Source organism: Panthera tigris, chromosome A2, assembly GCF_018350195.1.
Source record: "Panthera tigris isolate Pti1 chromosome A2, P.tigris_Pti1_mat1.1, whole genome shotgun sequence".
Taxonomy (NCBI): domain Eukaryota; kingdom Metazoa; phylum Chordata; class Mammalia; order Carnivora; family Felidae; genus Panthera; species Panthera tigris.
The window spans coordinates 103,302,342-103,327,865 of record NC_056661.1 but is presented as its reverse complement, the minus strand read 5'-3'; the positions used below and the strand labels follow the sequence as shown (position 1 = coordinate 103,327,865).

The 25,524-nt window shown below is 33.7% G+C and overlaps 1 protein-coding gene and 1 long non-coding RNA gene across 5 annotated transcripts in view; one reads left to right on the top strand and one right to left on the bottom strand.

The window, feature by feature from the left end:
* The window catches only part of PHF14 (PHD finger protein 14), a 209,207-nt gene that overhangs the window by 22,359 nt on the left and 161,324 nt on the right, over positions 1-25,524 (bottom strand). Inside the window, exon 18 of one of the 4 annotated variants that reach the window (XM_007076664.3) lies at positions 13,090-13,168. The exons of 1 other annotated variant lie outside the window; for it this stretch is intronic. In XM_007076664.3, the coding sequence (XP_007076726.2) occupies positions 13,157-13,168 (12 nt within the window). In that variant the 3' untranslated portion in view covers positions 13,090-13,156. Of the gene's footprint in view, positions 1-13,089; positions 13,169-13,765; positions 14,084-18,454; positions 18,760-25,524 lie in introns of those variants that run through there. 2 more of the 4 variants (XM_015535083.2, XM_007076663.3) reach the window with 2 other exon arrangements.
* The window catches only part of LOC122233706, a 37,361-nt gene continuing 13,384 nt past the window's right edge, over positions 1,548-25,524 (top strand). The window contains exon 1 of the long non-coding RNA XR_006211376.1: positions 1,548-1,669. This is a non-coding gene — a long non-coding RNA (uncharacterized LOC122233706). The remainder of the gene's footprint in view (positions 1,670-25,524) is intronic.

Here is a 25,524-nt window from a genome sequence, read left to right as displayed (position 1 = left end):
ATATATTAACCAAACCTTTCCTGCAGCATAAAAATCTACCTCCTCTATAAACAATATATGGTATATATATCTCTGTCCTGGTCCCCTAGACTTTCAGCTTGAATAAGAAACAAAAAACAAAAAACAAAACAAAAACCAAAACTGCAGCACTGGTTTGCAGAGTCCACTGCATTTACTGTCCATAAGAACATCTTTCACCATCTCCTTTTAAGTCTGTATGTCCTAGTCTCAAAATGACCATATGAAGCTGAATATATGCATGAAAGGGAAACTTTCACAAAGCAGAGATCTAGAACTCCTTTAAAAAAATATGCATATATGTTGCTTTATACACCCAACCATAAACAGTCATTTCAGAATGATTTTCTCAACTTCAGTTTAGTGTTCTGAGAATTGACACTACATGACTGTAATCAGGAGGTAGTAACTGGAGAAAGGATGAGGTCAAAGTTAGGGTCTCTGAAAGACTGGGAGATATTAAAACATGTTTGTCAAAGAAAATTTAAACAAATGAAGAGATTCTTTTTCAAGGAACTAAAATATTTTCTATCTGATATTTCTCTGGCATTAGTGTCTCAAATGAAGTTTTTGATTATAACAAAATTTTCTTTCAAAATTAATTTTATAATATTTAAATAAATATAGGAATCCTCATGTTTTCATTATAAAGCACTAGAAACTGTCATAAAACATACTGTCCTAAGTCTAGATTTTCCAATAAAACATTTTAAGATAATAGAATTAATTTAATACAGTTAATTAACGATGAAGAATTTAGGCTCAACATATTCAAGAGCTTATTTGCCACTATTAAAATTTTTAAATATGAAATATGATTTTATATTTTCCTAAATTTGCTAATATAACCAGTTTAAAATATGGTAATGTAAAACATACAGAATAGAATAAAAATAGAAACCAAAAACTTAAAAGGTTTATAACATTATATGACAATAATTTACTGTTTTTAATCAAATAGGATTATAGTACTGTTCATATATCTAATACATGTTATTTTTTCAAATTCATTAGCGTATTTCATAATGGTAAAAACAAAGCATGTAATTATTAGAAAAACTGTCTTTAAATAGTTTGATTAAATTAAGTATATTGCTATGAAATATTATTGCAAAATTGATATGTAACTGTGCTAATTGCTTTAAGACAATAGCAGTGTTAAAGCTGGATAAAATACTTCCATAAATTATAACAAGTGAATCAGCAACTTTATATTATCATAAAAATAATTTGGAAATGCTAAATTCTTTTCTGCCCATAATGAAATTGCCTAAGAGACATTTTGGAGATTTGCTCATTTTCAGTCTATTTAAGTTTATAGCAGTGATAATGATACCATAGTGGTTCTTAAAATAATGTGAATTTTTCAGATATGAAGGTTTATGCACACAAGAACTTTTATTTTCTTCTAGATCCTCAGTGAAACAGCCAGTGGAAATTTTAAAATATAAGAGAGAGGGAGAGAAAGAGGGAAAGAAGAAGTGAGAACATATACCTACAGAGAGAGAGCGAGAGAGAGAAGTAGAGAGAGGGAGAGGGAGAGAGGGAAAGAACAAGTGAGAACATATGCCTATTATGATACTGGCATCACAGAACACTCCTACCACATTCTAAAAATATCAAGAATATTTGCTGGGACCCAACAAACCAGGTTAGTTCTCTTGCTACTGGCTTTAACAGTACCTTTAGTTATTTTTCCATAGCTTCCTTCTCATTTGTCTATATTCTCTGATAGACTATAAGCAAGCATCAAGAAGACAGGAGCTGTATCCTGTCATGGATGCCATGGTACTAAGCAACTATTACGGGGCCTTATACTTATAAAATGCTCAGTAAATATTTGTTAAATGAAGGCAAGATAAAAAGGTAGAAAGAGATACACTAATATCCTAACAGTGGTTACCTGAGAGGTAGGTTAGGAGTTTTGTTTTCTTTATTCTTTTTTTTTTTTTTTTTTGCATTTTTTGAATGATCTTAGTAAACATATATTACTTGTATAATAAGAATATAATAATACATTTAAAAATGCAGCTATTAAAGTAATCTGTCACTTAATTCCTTACTAAACATACCACAGATAAACAGTAATATGAAAAAAGTAGTAATTAAAATGATGCATAGTTATTTATAAAAAATTATGCTAAATGAAGCTTATGTATTTTATTTATTTACAAATTACTGTAGTATACCATCTTCAAAAATTAATTAAGGGCATATTAATTAGTATAGAGACTATTGTTCAATAAAATTTTATTTTTCATTGTTGGAGAAGTGAAGAAATGTAAAGTAAATCTGGATTCTCAAAGCCTGTCAAATATTTCTAACATACGTAAAGTCTTTTATACTTCTAATTTTTTAAAAAGTTTATTTGAGAGAGAGCGAGCAAACGAACAGGGCAGAGAGAGAGGGAATCCCAAGCAGGCTCTTCCCTGTCAGCGCAGAGACCCATGTGGAGCTTGAATCTGTGAACTGTGAGGTCACGACCTAAGCTGAAATTAAGAGTTGGAGCCCAACACCCTGAGCGACCCAGGTGCCCCTATTTCTAATTTTTAAGTAATGCAACCAAGTAGTGTATAGCTTGTTCCTATCCTAGACAAATACTTAACTACAAAAAGATGAAGCAGTAAATTACAGGGCTACATTTTGTACGAGCAGAAAATACTAGATTTTTCAAACTGGTAACTTTTATGACATTAGCCAACTAGCCATTAAATCATTAATGTCATTTTAATACTGTATGTTTATATAGGATAATGATTTGACTTTGAGAACTTAAAGTATTGTGCTATTAACATAAGAACTACTTTTTTTTTGCATTGTTTTTTGGTGGTTTTGTATAGTGAACATGTGACTAAAAGAAAATCTTACTATTTTTCCCCCTATCAAACATAGTAAGATTTTCTTTAAGCTAGATTTGTGATAATGATAGGTTAAACTTGTCATACTATTTTTAATAAAATACAGCATCCTTACTTTAATATATGGAAGATACATTTTCAAGAAGGAAAATGCTGATGTTATCTTGGTTATAAGCTGGCTGCTGAAATGATTTAGATAGTTTTCTCTTCCATACAATATCAGTGTAAGGCCTTTCTTTTCAATGAGTTATAGTGGATAGTTCAAACCTATTTTATGTGTATCTTAGTTCAGAAAAATGGGAAAACATAAATATTTACTCTATATAGACAGAAAAGACACAAGATATAGATAAAAAATGATCCATTATAGAGCAGTGAATAATTACAATGTGTATCACTGTAAGAATGGAAAAGGGCGTCAAGTATTTCCACCAGCTTTAAATTTGAGGATATCTAAGGTTACTGAGAAAATTTTAAATCTGTAATTTTGTGTGTTTGGGATATGTGTTTTTGGTTCACGAATCTACACTGATAATAAATTTAACATTGTTGTCTATAGCACACTTTGCCAAAAAGAGTAAAACTTTGGCTTTAATTGAAAAGCATCTCTAAAAAAAATGCCTAAAAAATCCTAATATAAAAATAAAAAATCAGTGGTGCTTGTTTTAAGTAAATTCTTCCTTTTACCTCTGATATTTAGATATTTAAAAGGTAGCTACGTAAGTTTTTGTGGACAAAAAATTCTCATAGTTTGATAATTTAAGGAAAATATGCTATTTTTTTTCTTTCATGATGCAGTATTTTTTAAATTTTGGAAGACTACACGGTAAGGAGAAGGAAGTATCAATTAGGAACAGCAATATCACTAATAAAGCGATCAGTATAAAATTGATAGGTACTAGAAACAGTTTCAAACTACATTTAAAAATGAGACACAAAAATACCTGTTATCAGTCACATACTACATTGATGCAAAATGCTGTTAATTTCAAATAAAATCTGTACACAGATTAAACCTTCTTGTATGAACCATATATCCAATTAAGCTCTTGATGATCAAGACTATTATATACCACAATGCAAGAAAAAATTTTAAATAAGTTATTTTATATCAAAATGGGAAAATATTTGTCTACATATGCCAAACAATAAGCCCAATTAGATAATCATGGAAATGATACAATATTTGGGAAATATATAGACACTGTAAGAGATTTAGTCACAAATGTACACAATGGAACACTAAATATCAGTACTATATATGGCAAAGACCAATGGACTTGGAGACATAAAGTCTAAAGTCCTGAGCTGGGCCCTGCTACTTATTATGGGTCTTTTTTTTTTAATATTTATTTAATATTTTTGAGAGAGAGAGAGAGAGAGAGAGAGAGAGACAAGGGGGCAGATAGAGGATCAAAAGCTGGCTCTGTGCTGACAGCACAGAGCCTGACACTGGGCTTAAACTCAAGAACTACGAGATCATGACCTGAGCCCAAGTTGGATATTCAACTGACTGAGCCACTCCACCTGCCCCAATTACGGGTCTCTGACAATTCATTCACAAATCTTGGAACTCCAGATTCTTAAATACAGAGATAACCTTGAGGGGGATGAGGTCTAAGAACATTTGAGCAGTTGATCTGCAAAGTGAATTCTAGATTTAAATTCAAAGATTCCACCTATTCTAAATGAATAAGAAGTATATTATGAATAGAACTCCTCATGAAACTGGTATTTTCCTCAAATAACCTTGAGGAACCATTTCTTTCCCTGGGCAAATGCTTTATAATTATAACCAACTAAATTATTAAGGCAGACATTACTTATTTGGAGCACATTTATAGTATCTATTGACCTGCTACTAGCAATAATTCAGTATCATATGAAATGTAAAAATAATAGCTTAAATTAAAACTTGAGATGCTTCAAAAATATAGTATTCATGTGATCCTTTGTTGAAAATATGAAATAGTACTATGCTGTAATTCTACATTAATCCAGAAAAAAAGAGCCTATAACCAGATTTATATACGATACCATTGTTCTCAAAGAATCTTTTTGACAGTAACAATTATATAAAAAGCTACTGTAAGTTTTTTGGCATCCTATCCTTTGAGTTATGAAAAATCAAACATGAAACAAAATAGCTTGGCTATGCTCACAAATCAGGATAAACATAAGATTAGCAACAAAAGTATTAACTATATATCATCATGATTATTATTACTATAATTGTATTAGTACATTACATCATATCCTATGGAAAATTTTACTCAACTCCCATCAATTCTAGAAACACTTACTATACCTTTTGTATACCTACTATAGCTTTTTGTATTAATAATTATCACGATGATGTGTATTACCATTTATAGAGGATTTAATGGGCCAAGAATTGTGCTATGCATGCTACATAGGCTATTCTCTGATCTTCAAAACAAGCTTATACAGTATTATCTTTAAGTTATCAATGATGACATTGAAACTCAGAAGGGTTAAGGAATTTGCCCAGAGCATCACAACTACCAAATGGAGGAGGAGATATTCAAATCCAGGTATGACTGACCATAAACCTGATGTTCCTCAGGCATGTTTCACTTAATTTCAATCTTACAGAAATAGACATATAAAGAAAGAGGTTACCTTACGGATAATAAAGATAACACAAAACATACTGGCTTTTGACATTTACATGAAAAGACTGACCATACATCAAAGATGTTTCCCAGGAATTAAACATTTCTTTCTTTTTTTTTTTATTTTTTTTTTTAGGAATTAAACATTTCTTAATGTCAGTAAGTAGTTGGGAACAATTTCAGATAAGGCCAAACTTTGCAACCTACTGCCATTCTATTGGCATGAAGCCAATCATTAAATCATAAAGGATAGAAATTTCAATCCTAAAACTCTTTCAAATCCTACCATTTGAAGCTTTTTGCCTGAACTTCTAGTTTCTTTAAATATTTCTATGTAAGATATTCTGCAGTTTATCATATGGTGAGAAAAAAATTTATAAATTTATAGCTCATCACTGCTGAACAATGAGAACATGAAAGCTTTAAAGAAATGTTATACAAAATTTGGATTGTAAGTAAAATCTTACTTCCACCTAGCTTATATTTGCTTCACCTGTATTCATATGCCTAGACATGTAACAAAAAAATACTGACCTATGTATCAGTCCAAATGTGCTAGAACAGCAAGCATGTTCTAGTCTACACAAAATATGGATTTAGTGACTTCTGAACAATTTGGCTTTAACAGTAAAATTTAATAGAAAAGAATAAGATAGGGTACATCATATATAATAAGGACAAGAAAGGCAAGTTTTGACTGTCGAGTGTATATATACATAGAGGGTGTGTGTACAAAGGGTCTTGGAAAAGGCTCTGCAAGGGCTCAGTGTGTAGGGATATGTGTAGAATGTGTCAGAATGCCTGTAAGGATGTATATAGGGGTATAAAAAGGTTGGTGTACAGAGACATGTGCAGAATCACATATAAAAAATGTGTGTAGGGACATACACAGGGATTTGTGTAGAATAATATGTAGAAATGGGTAAAGACTTGTGGCTCTGCAAATAACTGGCATCAGAAGCCAGCTCATCCCCACACTCCGACAGGAATCCAGAAGTCAATGCCTTATTATATGAACTTGATTATAATGATATCTTAGTACATTATTTGTAAGAGTACATCATATCCTATGGAAAATTTTACTTAACTCTCATCAATTCTAAGAACATTTACTATATTTTGTATTCCTACTATAACTTTTGGTACCTTAAAAGATACACCAAAAGTTACTATTCGACTTTTTCATTTTTTGTAATTTATTTTTCATTTCTTTCAGAAACAAAGCTAAATGCTTGGTATACTCCATACATTTGCCTTTTAACATTTTAAATCACTTATACTTTAGGGTTAATGTAAAATACATTCTTCATTTAAACATAATACAACTTTGTAAAATGCTTTATTTCAAATTAAAGGCTGATGATTTCTGTTTGTCTACTTTCCTCTCAATATGAAGTTCATAAGAATGGACAATTAGTTAACTTGATCATGCTTTTACCTAGGTCAATACATAAAGCTACTCAAATAGAGAACAGAGTTTCTAAAATGACTCTTCCTATATGCAAATGCTACTAAGTCGTGTTAATACCCTCCAAATGTTAGAAGAACCAAGTATACATTGAAATAAACACAATGACTCTGAAGGTTAAATATAGATAAATGTCTTATTTTTAATAACAGAAACTATACAAATTAAATGTTTTCTCTTAATAGGTCACTTGTAAATAAATCTGTAAATTTTTAAATTAGTTCTGTGCTAGGCATAATTTTTGCTTAAAATTACTTTGAAACCAACTTCTTTTTATTGTTAATTTCAGTGGGACTGGAAGAACATATCTAAAAAGCAGTCTGCTTATAAAACAAAATGTTCTTACATAAATGTTGTAAATATGAAAATAGTTGTTTTTTGTGTGTGTGTGTGTGTTTTTTTTTTTGCAGGCAGTTCTAGTCCCTGAGATTTCTGTGGTGAGAATATCTCCAAAGTCTTTGTTTTAATAGATTGTAAGAACTCATACAGGGAAAAAATAAAATATTTGCTCTAAAAAGAACATCCTTCTAGAGCTATAAAAATGAGAAAAATATAACAACCATATGTTTCCATTTGGTTACATTATTTGGGTTTCAAAATCACCTGTTACAAAGGCTCCAAATTCACTTAAAAATTTGGAATGCTATTTTTAAAAATAAATTTGTATATTATATGGTTGAAGTCAAGGAGTTTTAAAATTTAGTGACTTTGAACCAAATAAGAATGGAGGTAAATAAATAAAAAAGAAATATGTCTTCAAGCCATACACAATAACAATAAAAAATATACAATTCTCAGTCTTAGTGTGCTTGTCTCCTAGAATCTGTTTTTCTGAAAATAATTATTGGAAATATAGACATGAGGTAAGTTTTAGAAATTAAAATATTATTAGTGTAAAATATATATGATTTATAGGGTAAAACGTTTGTCATTGTTGTACTTCATTCTGCCAAGTATTTGCTTGCTTGGCTCCATGAAACAATAGTATCATATACCTTGGACTTTATTTTTATTTTTTAATTTTTTCATATACCTGGGACTTTTAAAGGAGAGTAATAGGTCTTTAGTCTTTCAATTTACATGCCTGTTTCCCAATGAGATAGAATTACTCAGAGGAAGAATTCTATTTGGCTACCATTTTTAAGTAATTATTAGACAAAATGTCTTACTCGTTTTTGAATCTTCATAGTATAGTAGTGGCCAGGGTAAAGGCATTAATGTGTGTGAATAAGTAGACTCATAAATCAAACCCTAGAATTATAGAAGACAAAAATATGCATACAAACCACAAGGGCCACAGTAAAACAAAGGTCAGATCATTTGAAAGACTTCAAATAGTAACACACAAAAAATGTTACAAAGGAATCCTACTGAAACTTAGATTTATTAAGACTTATGTTTCACTCTCTACATAGATATTTACAATTCTGTCTCCAACAATCACAAAGTGATCTAGTACTTTATGGATATTTAAGGATTATGAGCTCAAAATATGTTTCAAATAAAACGGATTATAATGACTGATGTCACAAATAGATCTATTTACTTCTTAATTTAGCAACATACACCGTGTGTAGGTCACAAAACTGACTTTATGAAAAAATAATTTTTTTAAATATTTATTTATTTTGAGAGAGAGAGAGAGAGAGAGAGAGAGAGAGAGAGAGAGAGAGAGAGAAAGACTGCACAGGGAAGGGCAGAGACAGAGAATCCCAAGCAAGCTCCTATGCTGTCAGCACAGAGCCCCATGCTAGGCTCTGTCTCGTTAACTGTGACATCATGACCTAAGCTGAGATCCGTAGTCTGACACTTAGGGGTGCCTCGGTGGCTCAGCTGGTTAAGTGTCAGACTCTGGATTTCGGCTCAGGTCATGATCTTGCCCCACGTCTGTCCAGCTCCATGCTGAGCCATGGAACCTGCTTGGGATTCTGTCTTTCTCCCTCTCTCTACGCCTCCCCTCTTGCTTGCTCTCAAAATAAGTAAGTAAACATTAAAAAAAAAAACTTTATTAAAAAAAAGGTTTGACACTTAACCAACTGGAACACTCAGCTACCCCTTAATGCTTATTATGGAATATTAAGGAAAAGAGCAATGTAAAAGTTGTTTATGCTAGTGTTTCTCAACCCTTTTTTATTAGCATCCCCCAAAGAGTTTTCTTAGAAATTTTTTCATAAGTAGGGGCACCTGGGTGGCTCAGTCGGTTAAGTATCTGACTTCGGCTCAGGTCAAGATCTCATGGTCTGCGAGTTTGAGCCCCATGTTGGGCTCTGTGCTGTCAGTTCAGAGCCTAGAGCCTGCATCAGATTCTGTGTCTCCCTCTCCCTCTGCCCCTCCCCCCTCTTTGTCCCTCCCCCACTCATGCTATGTCTGTCTCTCAAAAAATGAATGTTAAAAAAAATTTTTTTAAGCAATTTTTTTCATAAGTGCCTCCCATGAAATTTTAATGCCACAGATATATTGTATATGTGTGTATGTGCTGTTTGTATAGCTGTACTTTATATAATAAAAAGGAGTTAAGCTTTATGCTTAAAAAGAGCTTAACTCTTTATCTAAGGTTATGAATGACTAAATATAAATTTTTATAAATTTATAATTTAACAAATTTAAAATTAAAAGCTATTAATATGTAACTTAACTGTGTAACTACAATTGCTGAGTAATCTTAATTTATATAAATTAGGTCAAAATAATCCAATTAAAAAATGGGCAGAGGACCTGATTAGACATTTTTCCGAAGAAGACTTAACAGATGACCAACAGATTCATGAAAGATTCTCAACATCACTGATCATTAGAGAAATGCAAATCAAAATCACAATGAGATATCACCTTATACCTGTCAGAATGGTTAAAATCAAAAAGACAGGTGTTGACAAAGATAAGGAGAAAATTGAACCCTAGTGTGCTGTTGGTATGAATGTAAATTGGTATAGTCACTGTGGAAAACAGTTTGGAAGTTCCTCAAAAAACTAAAACCAGAATTTTTAAATTTACCCAAAGAAAATAAAAACACTAATAAACTATGTTTACTGCAGCATTATTTACAATAGCCAAGATATGGAAGCAACTTAGGTGTCCATCCACAGATGAATGGATATGGAAGATGTGATATGCACACATACCCAAAATGGAATTTTACTAGCAATAAAAGAGGAGGAGATCTTGCCATTTGCAACAACAGGGATAGAGCAGAGAGTACAGTGCTAAGTGAAATAAGTCAGACCTAGAAAGACAAATACCATATAATTTCACTCATGTGGAATCTAAAAAACACAAATGAATAAACAAGAAGCAGAACCAGACCTATAAATACTGAAAAAAACTGATGGTTGCCAGAGGGGAGGGGAATTGGGGGATGAGCAAAATGGGCAAAAGGGAGTGAGAGATACAGGCTTCCTCTGTAATGTATAAATTACAGGAATAAAAGGCACAGCATAAGGAATACTGTCAATGATACTGTTATAGAATTGTGTGGTGCCAGAGGCAGCTACACCTGTGGTGAGCAAAATGTAAACTATACTGTTGTCCAATCATGATGTACACCTGAAACTAATGTACCACTGTGTGTCTACTATACTTAAATCATAAAGTAACATTACAAAATTTAAAAATTATGTCAAGTTACATGTAACATAAACATGTAAGAATAACAGTGCAAAACTTAAATCATTCAAACTATTACATTTCTAGTAAAAGTAACTGAAAAATTAAGTAAGTCTTAAAATTTTAGTGAACTTTAGGTTTTGCTTGATAAGAGAAAATAGCTGCTAAATAATCATTCATATATTGTCAGTATTTTCTAATTTCAGTAACTGAAATAATTAATGATGGATTAAATAATGTTTATAATAGTAAATAACAAATCTTTTTATTCTTAAAGCCTAAGTTATAAACAGCATCCACAAGATGGCCAATAACAGCCAGCAGGCAAATGTGAAATAACTTCAAGATAAAGCAATTGATGAAATGTCATATGATCACAACCATTTGTTTGTCACTGTTTTATAGCACTGATCATTATACATTTTTGTGTATTCTTCGTGATCTCAATGATAGTACTTCTTGTGCGACACCCAAGAAAACCGGAGACAAATTAAATACTAAAAATAAGATTTTATCAGAAAAGGTTCAGCGATAGAGGTCACAAACCCTCTTTGGTTTTTATTCCTGTGAGAGCCAATTTTTGTCCCCTTGGAGCAACTCTGCCCTCAGAATGCATGGCATATGTTACGTTATGTTAAGATCTTTAAAAATACACATAGAAAAAAATAACAATGCTAGCAATGGCTATTCCCTAACTGGTTTCTATTTTCATATTTATATATTATTCCGTAATAAGCATGTACCTCTTTGTAATTTTCAAAAGAGTAATTAAATAATTATGGCCATGCTTACTATGGGCATAATTAGATTAACCACAATCTTTTTTGTCTTAATACCTCACAAAATAGCTAGACAAATTGCACTGGAGAAATTACAGGGGCGCCTGAGTAGCTTAGTTAGTTGAGCTTACAACTTCAGCTAAGGTCCTGATCTCGTGGTTCCGTGCGATCCAGCCCTGCGCTGGACTCTGTGCTGTTAGTACAGAACCTGCTTGGGATTTTCTGTCTGCCTCTCTCTGCCCATTCCCTGTGTGCTGCTACTCACGATCTCTTTCTCTCAAAATAAACAAACATTAAAAAAAAAAATTACAGAATATGAAAATAAGGTCTCATATATGTAAATTATGTTTATATATGTTTATTGATATTTTTAGCTGAGATATCCAAAACATTTGCAATGGACTAAGTTGATACACAGGGTTAAGGATGGTAAATGCCCTTCTCAGTTTCAACATTTTCTAGGATCCTATAATAATAGCGTATGGCAAAAAATATGCCCATCCTCCACTGTCTTTTTTTTTTTTAAACACAAAAAAGCTGTAACTGATGTGGGGAACAAAGGCAGAGAAATGTAGATAAAATTAAGTTTTGATATAACGTGCAGCCCACTGACAAATACTTGAGGCCGGCAGAGTGTAACACTCCTCCAGGAACTTGCAACTGTCTTAATGTTAATGCTTTACTAGAGGCAAAAACAACTTTAGCGTGACAGTAGCTGGGCCTCCAAGGTTCTGAGACTCTTCTTTAGCGTATGAAAGTCATTTCGGAAATGTCCCTTACCTTCACCTCCCCCAACACCCAAGTATATAATCAGTCACTCCTCACAATCCCAGGGCAGCTCTTTCTGCCACTGGTCCTGTCCTGGTGCTTTAATAAAACCGCCTTTTCACACGGAAGACATCTCAATTCTTTCTTGGCTGTGGGCTCTGAACCTCAACACTTCAAACCACATCAATAACTATGTAAAGGATTTCAATATAAAAAAGGAAAATGTAATCCATTTTTTATTCATGAATGCTGACTTGAAATTTCTGAAAATTTGGTTTCATTCAGAGTATAGAATACTATGGTAGTTATGTTATTTGTGGGTCAAAAAGGATAAATACACTCCAATAGATAAAAACAGCCCACAAAGGCAAAAAGCCTACTGATTTTTTCAGCCCAAATAAAACTGAAGAGTTCTAACTCCTTTCCCCTTGCATCTTGAAAAAGACTGAATTAAATGCTAACAGACACAACTATTCAGCAGCAGCACTGCCAACGTGGCATGATTTGGCACGGTGGAAGTCAGAGCAGCTGCTAACTGCACCCAGCCTCGCCAACCTTAATACATATGTGATGAAAAATGAAGGACTTTAAAATACAAGAAATGCAAATAGAACTGATTTTACAAAGACAGGACAAGAATTTAGGTCTGAAATGAGATGATGAAAAATTTAAACTGTTGTCAACAATGCTAACCTATGTGAAGCAAAGCTTACCAATTATTTCTGCCATTCCCCTCCCACCTCTGTTTTTTAATTCCAGTTGACTGTAATAAGACAAGTCTGAATGTATCATAAGTTAATTCTTTATCAGTTTTCATATATCATCCTTTACCTTGGTCGGCCAGCTAAAAATTATGCAAGCTATAAATTAGCTTTAAACAAGCTCTGAATCAGGTTTGAACTGGTTTTCGAATTAAAGAGCCTTCAGTATATTACAAGGTGCTGTCATTTTATTACCTCAATCAATTCTGTGTGGCCTGAGGTGGAAGGAAATGAATGCTGTCTTCATTTGCAATGGGTTTATCTCTTACAGCAGGCTCTGGAAACACAACCACAGCAATGAATTGAAAGCTAAAGTTACATTTGACATTAGCAGTGCAGGCAACTGCTCCTTAACAAAGTTGGAGTTGCAATGGAAAAAAAAAAAAAAAAGCCATTTCTTTACCATGAAAAATACACAAAAAAATTAACCCTTGCTTAAAATTAAATTTTTAAGGAGTATTTAAAAAAATATAGTTCTATTAAAATAATTTTAGATGATCCTCAAATGAAAAAAGTGAAAACAATGGACGTGTTCTCAGTGTTTTGTAAGTAATAGACATAAAATACATATACAGTTCATCTTTTTTTTTTTTTTTAAGGCAGGGAGAGTGGTAGGAGAGGCAGAGAGAATCCCAAGCAGAATCCATGCTCAACACAGAGCTGGAAAGGGGGCTTGATCCCATGATCATGAGATCATGACCCCAGCCAAAGTCAAGAGTCAATGCTCAACCAACTGACCCACCCAGGCGCCCTTTCATCTTTATCTTATTAAAACCATTTCATTTCTTTTTCTTGTGAACATTCAACTGAATGGAAAAGTGAATTAGATACTGGTCAGGCTCATCGACACTATAACCAAACTCTAAAACACAGATAAAATAGCCCCACACCAAAGCTCCAATGAGTGAGTATAATTTATTATGGTCTCCATTTTAAAATGAAGAAATGAGGCAGAGATTAAGTCATTCACGGAAGTTTACCCAGTTACCTAGATTGTATGATTTTGAGTGTATTCCTGAAGGAGACTATTTGACTAAGATTATAGGAACCCTGAGAACATTGAAGAGACTACTTTCTCAGGAAATATTGTACCAGAAGAAGTAATGAGGGGCACTGATGACAGAAGGAATAAAACCAAGTTTATAGGCCTTATGAGGGTATGTCAAGTAAAGAAAGAGGTGGGTTCCAGTGCCTGCAAAGATAAAAGGATATTATGTGTAAGTATGCTTAGAACACACATATATATGCAAGAAGACTTTTATTCTTTTGACAAAGTTTATTTAAAAAAGAGACTTATAGGGGCGCCTGGGTGGCTCAGTCAGTTAAGCATCTGCCTTTGGCTCAGGGCATGATCTCACAGTTTGTGGGTTTGAGCCCTGCATCAGGCTCTCTGCTGTCAGCACAGAGCTTGCTTTGGATCCTCTGTCTCCCTCTGTCTCTGCCATATATATAAGGGTCTATTTCTGGACTGTCGATTGTGTTGCACAGATCTATATGTCTGCTCTTTTGCTAATATTACATTGTCTTTTTAAAAAAAAATATACCACATTATCTTTATTACTGTTGCTTTAGAATAAGTCTTGAAGTCACAGAGTTTCAGTACTCCAGCTATGCTCTTCTCATATATGTTATATGATTCCAACTATATGACATGTGGAACAGGCAAAACTATGGAAACAGGAAAAAGATCTGTGGTTGCCAGAGGTTTGAGGGAAGGGATGGAGGGGTAAATAGGTGGAGCACAAGAGATTGTTTTGGACAGTCTATTCTGAATGATCCTGTACAGGTGGATATATGTTATCATAAATTTTTCAAAACCTATGAAATATACAATACAGTGAATCCTAATATAAAATTGTGGACTTCAAATAGTGCCTCATTAATTGTAACAAAATGTACCGCAGTAATGCAAGATGTTAATATGAGAACAAGAATGAGGGGGCATATGGAAACTCTCTATACTTGCCACTCAGTTCCTGTAAGCTTAAAACTGCCCCTGCTCAAATTTTTATTAAAAAAGGTTTTTTTTAAACATTAGTTAACTATGACTACACTTTTCAAACTTTTATGCAGTTACCCCCATAGAAACTATACACACATTTTTTTTTTCTCCATGGATTCCCCTATGTTGCTTCAAATACCAGAAAGGCCTTTTAAGTATGGTAGCATATAGCAGCATTATACTTCTTTGGTTTGGTTTTTCTTTTTTTTTTAATTTATTTATTTATTTAGAGAGAGAGACAGTGCGAATGGGGGTGGGGAAGAAAGAAAGGAAGAGAGAGAATCCCAAGCAAGCTCCAGATGCTGCCAGCAAAGGGTCTGTGAACTCATGAAACCACAAGATCATGACCTGAGACAAAACCAACAGTTGGACACTTTACCGACTGAGCCACCCAGGTGCCATCTTTTTTTAAAAAGTTTATTTATTTTGAGAGAGAGAGGGAGGGAGGGAGGGTGAAAGAAAGAGAAAGAACAAGTTTGGGGGGCGGGCAGAGAGAGGGAGAATCCCAACCAGGCTCTGCACTGTCAGCACAGAGTCTGATGCAGGGGGCTTGAACTCATGAACCATGAGATTATGACCTGAGCCAAAATCAAGAGTCAGATGCTTAACCAACTGACCCACCTAGGAGCCCCCAACTTCCCTGGCATCTTAAAGGTAGGTTTAACTATGTAATTTATGAAATGTAAGCTGGAGTGATATGTGTGTAAGTTTCCAAACATAATTTTAAAAAGCCATTCTGCAATTTGCCATATTTCCTGCTACAGTACCAGGGACTACCTATGTTGAAATAAAACTGCCTTCAGTTTCGGTCCCCAAGTTACTAGGATGTGCAGCATCACTCTGCCAATCTGTATTGATATGTTATTTTGCATGAGAATTCAACTTGTGTTAATCCAGTAAAATTTTGAGATTTTGGGGTTTGTGTTGCATAACTTAGCCTATCCTCACTTACATTCCTATCAAATGCTACCTAGTTTTCATAATTACATTCAAATGATGTATTATCCACCCAAAGGGCCAGATTCATGCCTTATTATCTTAGTATATGTCAAGTACCTAGTGCAGTATGTGGCATACCTTTGAATACAATACAGATTTCATTCAATAACATAAGGTTACTCTTGCAGACATATTGGTAGGGCTATGATGAGAAAGAAAATACCTTTATAAATAAGACTGTTTCTTCTCAATTTATGTACAAAAAATATGAAATATAGCTATTTTTTAAGATTAATTTTACCCTCTTAGACAATGCCAGTGTTCTTCGTTCTGGAGAAGACAATTTCTTTTTAATTTAAAACTGTATCTCTACTTCAAAGAAATTTACTATAATCAACAGGTACTTGTAGATATTAGCAGAAATGCTGAGTGAACTAGACAGGGATAGAAACTATTCTGAGAAAAGATATTATTTTAAAGTTGCTGAACAGATATTTTCTTATGTCTTTTTCTCTTGGCCTTTTATACATATTTGGGTCATGGCTGGCAGAAATTTACATTTTCAGACAGCGTTTGTTGTTTCAACAAATAGCCTTGGGCATGTAAGGCAAAAAAATAGAATCTGAACTATTTCCATTGTCATTCAACAAAATAAAAGTTTAGAAAATAATTTTAGTAACAACTAATAGGAAATAAGCTAGCAGTGAAGGACCACTAGAAACAATTTTAATTTATCTTAGAAAAAATTATGTGTAACTTTGAAACTCCCAGTCTTCAAGAAAGTATGAAAGAAATATTCTGTCCCATTCGCATTTGTAATCTAGCTCATAAAAAGAACCTCCACATAAAAAGATGAATAAGAATGCAAAGAAACCTCTACTGAATGCCAAATGAATAGTCTAGCAAAGAAATGAAAAAGAAATCAGTCTGGTACTAAAGACTGTAGAGAAACTAGGACTTAAGCTGAAAGAGAGCTATCTGTAGTATTAGTGTGGAGGCAGATTACAGATAGCCTTGAAGTCACGGTTAAACCCTGATGTCTGCCCTACAGTATGGACAATGGAGAACTCCTTCCTTGAGTTTTTTATCCTGGAAGGACAAGTGAAAAATAATCTTTCAAAAAGACTGATTTGGAAAAAGTGTGTATAATGGCTTACTGAGAATAGAAAACCAGATTTTGAAGGGAAGGATGATTTTTGGAAGAACAAAAACAAACATTTTTTTTTTTTCTTCTGAGACAGGAAATAAGAGACTGAGGTAGAGAGTAATGAAAATTGAATTAGGAAAAGTATGAAAGACTATTTCTCAAGTTGAGAGGGGAGAAGATGGGAATACAGGCCCTTTTCCTCAGTGAAGTTAAGAGATAGAGTCCTCTTGAAAAAATGAGGATGCTGGGAATGAAACAGACTTGAGATATGTGGCAAAGATTTGAAATAGCTGCCACAAGAAATCTGATAAGGAGCTCACAAAAGACAGCAATGAGATGTGGTTTAATGTAGGAGGCATAAATTTGTAGTGAATCTAGATTCCCAAGTTCTTCCAGTTATTTCTGGCCAGAACAAAAAAACAGTTAAGATGAAACAATACAATGGATCCAGAGGGGCTCCTGGGTGCCTCAGTCAAGTATCTTACTTCGGCTCAGGTCATGATCTCCAGTTCAGGGGTTTGAGCTCTGTACTGGGCTCTGCACTGACACTGCAGATCCTGCTAAGCATTTTCTCTCCCTCTCTCTCTGTCCCTCTCCTGGCTCACTCACTCTCTCTTTCAAAATAAACTTAAAACCAAAACAAAACAGAACAATGGATTCAGAGAGAGCTGGGGAATTATAATAGAGGGCTCTAATGTTTTTTTCTAAAGTATACATTAAATGCCAAAAAACAGGTTTCATTTTTTTAAATACACATATATTTTTATTTTTGAGAGAGTGCAAGCTGGGGAGGGATAGAGAGGAGGGACAGAGGATCTGAAGCGGGCTCTGCACTGACAGCAGTGAGCCCGATGTGGGGCTTTAACTCATGAACCGTGAGATCATGACCTGAGCTGAAGTCAGATGCTCAACCAACTGAACCACCCACATGCCCCTCAAAAATTGTTTTAAAAAGAGAGGGATAAAATCAAAAGGAAGAGGAGGGCCTAGGGACCTTGAAGAGCTGAGGAACTGGTAGAAAGTATGTGAAGAAGTGACAAAAACTAAAAAAAAAAAACAAAAAAAAAAAAAACCTTGATATGAGTCATGGTGACAGGGTATTTGACATACTTACATTAAAGGATTCATGGCTTGGGTGAAATCTGCTCTCTCTGTATATCATAAATGGTCTGAAATTTCATTTTTTAAAGATATGCACTGATAAAATACTTCAGAAAATATTTACTTCAAAGCCTCACACAAAAAAAAATTGGTCTGACAATTCATTAGAGAAGCCTGAAGACAGTAAAGGTGAGATAAGAAAGAAAGGATTTCTTTAGAAGAGATGTTTTAAAGGGAGTCCCTCTATGAGAGGAATTTTCTGAAAAGTACTCTGAGCGTTTCCCCCTACAAAAGTACTCTGAGCGTTTCTCCCTCTGAGGGTCACAGAGACTGAGTGGTGATCCGCGTCTGTCTAGCTGTAGTGGCAGAGGAGCACAGAAAAAAAAATCAGGGCCACAGATGGAATGACTGTCTTTCTGAGCTTACAGAGCAAGAGTGTGTATGTGCTTATCTTAGGAATAATGATGAGATGTGAAAGAGAGAAGACTCTGGTTATCTAGAAAGGGATCTAGCTAGAGAGGACAGCCTATTGGGAATGAGGTGATACCAAGCAAAGAAGAGACAAAAGGAACTTCCGTTCTGAAAATGAGTTGTAAGAAACACAGGAGAAGGCATCCATCTCTTACTCACATAAGGAACTGCAGGTAGGCAAGTCCTAACAATGAGAAATCACCAAAACCTAGAAAAGAAAGCAGCAAAGAGTCGAAGTTCAGAATGGCCCCCATCAAACTCTAGATTTTCTAGGTTGAAGCAGGCCTGAGCTGGTGAGAGGAGAAGTTTTAACTGGTTGAGAGAATGAAGCCTTGACATTAAACTAGACTAGATTTACACACACACACACACACACACACACACACACACACACACAAATAATCCCTTAAGGAGACTGGAAACACCATGAGATATGCCCTGGAGTCACTGGAGAAAAGAAGATTCAGCGGAGCTTGTTTAAAGGCACTAGGAAGAAAGAATTAAGTTGCTTTCTGTTTGTATCTGGTGTTAAATTCAAGAACAAAATCTATTTATATCTGAATAAAAATGAAAGACTACTATTTTAAAAATAGGAATCTGAATAGTCCTTTAACGTGGAAAACAGATAAGATCACTTCTATTGTCTTTTACACTCTTCATTTAAAATTAGTTTGAATACTGGTATCAATTTCAGACTGCAGGATTTTTTTTTCTCAAATTGCTATGGTGAGTAAAAACTACTAATATTAATTTAAAAAGCAACTAACCATATTTGACCCTATAAGATTACTATCCTAGAGAAGGTTTTTTTGTTTGTTTGTTTGTTTGTTTTACTGATAAAGGACCACGAACACTTAGAGTATTGATTACACCTCAGGGAAAAATGAGGAGGGGAGAAAGAGTAGGAAAAAAAGAAAAAATTGGGGGATTTTGGAACAGCTAAATCATAAAATTTATTTCACTGCAAAAATTAGATTCTCGAGTAGTAGACTTGGGAGCACTCAAAAAGAAATGGAGAATAAAATGGTACTTAATGTAGTCATGCTGCAAACAGGTTAAAACTGCTACACTGTCACTAGATGTCAGAGAGAAAAGGTAGACAAGTGTCTAAATCATAGGGCACTTCGCCTTCTTGTAAAAGAGCAGAATGTTTTCTGAAAATATCTATTTCATTCACAATCCTAAAATGACTTCCAGTGGGGACAAATTAATAACTGATAACTAAATTTAATGAGTAGATACTAGAATAAATTTTAAATTGAGTTATTAAGTAATGATTTTGTTATTGTTGTTGAAACTGCCACATTAACATAAGGAAATAATGCTGAAATACCTTATATTCATGAATTGCTTTAAGTTACCTATCTGTGCTTTGGAAACTGATTCACAGGTATCTGGTCATCTAAATCTAGAAATCTGATTCTAGAAATAGAATTCACACAATACTATAATGCATAGTCTTTGAAAGTTGAGAAAATAGTCTAGTCCCTCAGGAACACAAAAGTGAACTAATAAAAATGAACTGATGCAGCCTGAACTTTTCAAAGTGATTCTTAAAAATTGTAACCTCTATATGCATACTTTAAAGAGTTTTCAAGCCAGTGAACCAGATAATCATTTGTAGCCATTATTGAAGGTACATTTAACAAAAAACCATCTTAACTTCAATGAAGATATAACACTACAACATAAACCTTTAAGAAACCTTCAGAGAAAACATTAAAATAGATTGCATCTTAGGTGACCAGAGTTTAAATTTAGCATATGAATATAGTTCAGAGGAAAAAAAGAGAACAATATATTAAAGCTAAAAAAACTTGTAGAACTGAAATCACTTCAGAACCAAGAGGGCTATGGGAGGTCACAGGTAGAAAATGGTAGAACAACATAGTTACACATATGGATCTTTATCTGAGGGGGATATCTTTATCTGAGGAGGGGGACATTTTTTAACTTCAATTATAGGTTAGGTAACAATTTTCTATTCTCTGGATGAAAAACAAAAAAAATAGCAAAAGAATTAACCCAAATGAATCTAAATCATATTATAATTAGGATCTGATCCACTTACAGGTATTCTTTTTGAATAAGAGTTTTTTCTGTAAAAGAATGCTGATATTAAAAAATATATATACAAAATCTTTCAATTTGTACACAAAGTGGCTGACACTGAACAAATCAGAATATTCTTAGACTATCTTCGCAAAGAAACTAAACGTGGCTGGTTTTAGTTTCTTTTCACAGTACAGATTTTCAAATTTCACAATTCATGATAAACATTAAGATATAATATTTGATGCAGAAAAAGCATTTGACAAAATACAACATCCTTTCTTGATAAAAACCCTCAAGAAAGTAGGGATAGAAGGATTATACCTCAAGATTATAAAAGCCATTTATGAAAGATCCACCACTAATATCCTCAACAGGGAAAAACTGAGAGGTTTCCCCCTAAGGTCAAGAACACGACAGGGATGTCCACTATCATCACTGTTATTCAACATAGTACTGGAAGTCCCAGCCTCAGCATTCAGACAAACAACACAAAGAAATAAAAGGCATCCAAATCAGCAAGGAGGAAGTCAAACTCACACTTTGTAGAAGACATGATTATCTATGTGGAAAACCCAAAAGACTCCAGAAAACAACTCCTAGAACTGATCCATGAATTCAGCAAAGTCACAGGATATAAAATCAATATACAGAAATCAGCTGCATTTCTATACACCAATAATGAAGCAGCAGAAAGAGAAATCAAGGAATCGCTCCCATTTACAATTGCACCAAAAATCATAAAATAACTAGGAATAAACCTAGCCAAAGAGGTGAAAAATCTATACACTGAATGAAAACTATAGAAAGCTTATGAAAGAAAATGAAGACATAAAAAAATGGAAAAACATTCCATGCTCACGGATTGGAGAACAAATACTGTTAAAATGTCTATACTACCTAAAGCAATCTACACATTCAATGCAATCCAAATAACACCAGCATTCTTCACAGAGCTAGAACAAACAATCCTAAAATCTATATAAAATGACAAAAAACCTCAAACTGACAAAGCAATCCTGAAATAGAAAACCAAAGCTGGAGGCATCACAATCCCAGACTTTAGCCCATATTACAGAGCTGTAATCATCAAGACAGTATGGAACTGGTATAAGAACAGACACATAGATCAATGGAATAGAATAGAGAACCCAGAAATGGACCCACAGGTATATAGCCAACTCATTTTCGACAAAGCAGGAAAGAATATCCAATGGAAAAAAGACAGTCTCTTCATCAAATGGTGTTGGGAAAACTGGACAGCAACATTCAGATGAGTGAATCTGGACCACTCTCTTACATCATACACAAAAATAAACTCAAAATGGATGAAAGACCTAAATGTAAGACAGGAAGCTAACAAAATCCTAGAGGAGAAAACAGGCAACAAACCCTGTGACCTTGGCCACAACATCTTCTTACTTGATGTGTCTCCAGAGGCAAGGGAAACATAAGCAAAAATGAACTATTGGGACTTCATTAAGATAAAAAGCTTCTGCACAGTGAAGGAAACAATCAGCAAAACTAAAACGCAACTGACAGAATCGGAGAAAATATTTGCAAATGACATCAGATTAAGGGTTAGTCCAAAACTATAAAGAACTTATCAAACTCAACACCCAAAAAACAAATAATCCAGTGAAGAAAGGGACAGAAGACATGAATAGACATTTTTCCAAAGAAGTCATCCTGATGGCTAACAGACACACATCATCAAGGAAAAGATGCTCAACATCACTCATCATCAGGAAAATACAAATGAAAACCACCATTAGATACCACCTCACACCTGTCAGAATGGCTAAAATTAACAACTCAGGCAACAACAGACGTTGGCGAACATGTGGAGAAAGAGGAAACCTCTTGCACCGCTGTAGAGAATGCAAACTGCTGCGGCCACTCTGGAAAATAGTATGGCGGTTCCTCAAAAGACTGAAAATAGAACTATCCTATGACCCAGCAATTGCACTACTAGGTATTTATCCAAGGGTTACAGGAGTGCTGTTTCAAAGGGGCACATGTACCCCAATGTTTATAGCAGCACTATTGACAATAGCCAAGGTATGGAAAGAGCCCAAATGTCTATTGACCAACGAATGGATAAAGATGTGGTATACATATACAATGGAATATTACTGGCAATCAAAAAGAATGAAATCTTGCCATTTGCAACAATGTGGATGGAACTAGAGTCATCAGAGAAAGACAAATATATGACTTCACTCATGTGGAATTTATGATACAAAACAGATGAATATAAGGAAAGGGAAGCAAAAATAACATAAAAACAGAGAGGGAGACAAATCATAAGAGACTCTTAAATACAGAGAACAAACTGATGGTTGCTGGTGGGGTGTTGGGTCGGGGGATGGGCTAAATGGGTGAGGGGCATTAAGGAGGACACTTTTGGGATGAGCACTGGTTATATGTAAGTGATGAATCACTGAATTCTATTCCTGAAATCATTATTATACTATATGTTAACTAAGTTGGATATAAATTTACAAAAGTAAAAAAGAATTCAGCCAAAAAATATATAAAATAAATAAATTAATTAAAAAAAAGATATAATATTTGACTCAGGAAAAATATAGTATTTAGTGCCTAATAAAAAATTCACTTTTAGATCCCTTTCCCTCACCTCCTTCCAAGCACAACAGATTAGATTCTGCTGGGTCTACATATATCATCCATATTATCAAGTAGTAGCTCCCCTAACACAGATACTCATTTCATTGAATTATGAAGGGCCTTGAGAAGTTATGGTCTGTCTTCTACACCTTACAGTAGGACCATCTTTAATTAATCTGTTTTAAGAATTACCTCTAGGCTTTATTCCCCTTTTCACTAGAAAGACCCAAACAGATCCCACTTAATAAAGGTATTTTTCATTTTCCTATTACTAGTGGTGATTATTTATAATAGAAAAATTATCTGAGTTTCTACACTATGAAAATCTACAGTGGCCTCAGGACAAAATCCAATTTGAGGATCTCATGCAACAAGGAATAAAAAATACCTACTTCAGCATATATGAAAGGAAGTTTCTAAAACACAGCCTCCAGAATCAGGCAGATCTGGGTTTGAATCACAGTTATACCCACTGCATACATAATCCTTAACTTCTCTGAATCCTAATTTTTTCCCCACAGAAAGGGAGATAAAAACAGTAACTACCTTAAAGACTGTGGTGAGAATTAAATGAGATTATACATTTTAAGTACTTAAATAATGGTAGGTACAAAGAGGTCCTCAATGAATATTAACTGCTATTATTATTTCTAAAATGATACACTTTTATTTTTAAAATGTTCATATTTTTTGACCCAGCAATTAAACCAACAGTATATCTATGCAAGGAAATGCACAGTACTTAAAAACTTAAAAGTCTGGTTAGAGAAAAATATCTAAAATGTGGAAAATGGTCACATACACAATTGCATAATTTGCCATTATATGACAAAATGTATAATATGAATGCAATTTTTAATGGATAGGTTGTAGTACGATATACTACTGAAACATGAGCAGAAATGTAATGCCTATAGGTATTATAATAGAAGTAATTTTAAATATTTTCTTTGTTTTTTAAAATTTTCCAAATATTCTACAATGATCATGTATTACATTTAGAAGAAATTTAAAAAATGCATAATATGTGTAATTTCTTTTCTGACTCCAATTTTCTCCAGAAAAGCTGACTCACAGGAAAAAAAAATAAGAAAGATAAGCATACATTTTTTAAAGATTTTATATAAAGGATGTTTGTTTTTATTACATTAAAAACTGCTAGTTTGAATTATTACTCTCTGGCGTTAAAGTTAAACAAAACTCAAAGTATGACAACTCAATTATAGCATATTTAGTCGTATGTCCAGAACAATATTTCACTTGGAGATCAAGTTGATATGTACTCTGCTACTTAAACACTAAACTTACAGTAATTTTTTAAATTTTTTCCCTGACTTTATTGAGATAAAACTGACATGTAACATTGTGTAAGTTTAAGGTGTGCAGTGTATTGACTTGATATACATATATTGCAAAATGATTACTACTACTGTGTTAGTTAACACCTCCATCACATCAAATAATTACCATCTTTTTTTTTTTGTGGTGAGAATGCTTAAATCTACTTTTTTAGTAACTTCAAAGTGTATAATACAGTATTCTTAACTCTGATTACCATGCTGTTCATTAGATCATCAGAACTTTTCCTGCATTCAAAGTCATTACACCATTTTATATACCCACCCAAAACTCACTTGTTCATTCTTCCTGTTAGAAGTTGCTACTGTAAGATTTTTTTAGCTTTTCCTCAGGAGACCACTAGATAGTGGCAACAGAAAACTAAAAGTTATTGGTGAATTTATCACATTATGTCTTTAATTATTATACAAAGGATATTATTTTTATTCTTTAAAATGTTTATTTTTTTTTTTGATGGGGGAAGGGAGACAGGTGAAATATGACCTGAATTGAAATCAAGTTGGATGCTTAACCTACTGAGCCACCCAGATACCCCTCAAAGGATAATATTTTAAAAGTCAGAAAGTCTCCCTTGATGAACATCAACTCATTAAAAGTAGATAGATCATTAAATCCTAAATGCCATGTTTTCCTGTAGCAAAATTGGGTGTGGTACTTAGCTTTGGGTATGGATGCTGTCACCTGCAAAGTAAGAAAAGACAGTGAAAAGAAGCCTATCAAAAAACCCAAAAGATATGGTCTGCTAAGAAGGGAGAAAACCCAGAGAAAATAAGTTCACTGAAAGGCAAGGAAGGAGTCTGCAAAAAAGGAGGAAATTACCAATAGTATCAATTGCTGCAAAGAAGCAGAAAAAAAGATGAAGCAGAGTAACTGAGGAAGTTCTCGATGGGGGAAAACTGAATTTATAGCTCAGGGAAGATACCTATGATGT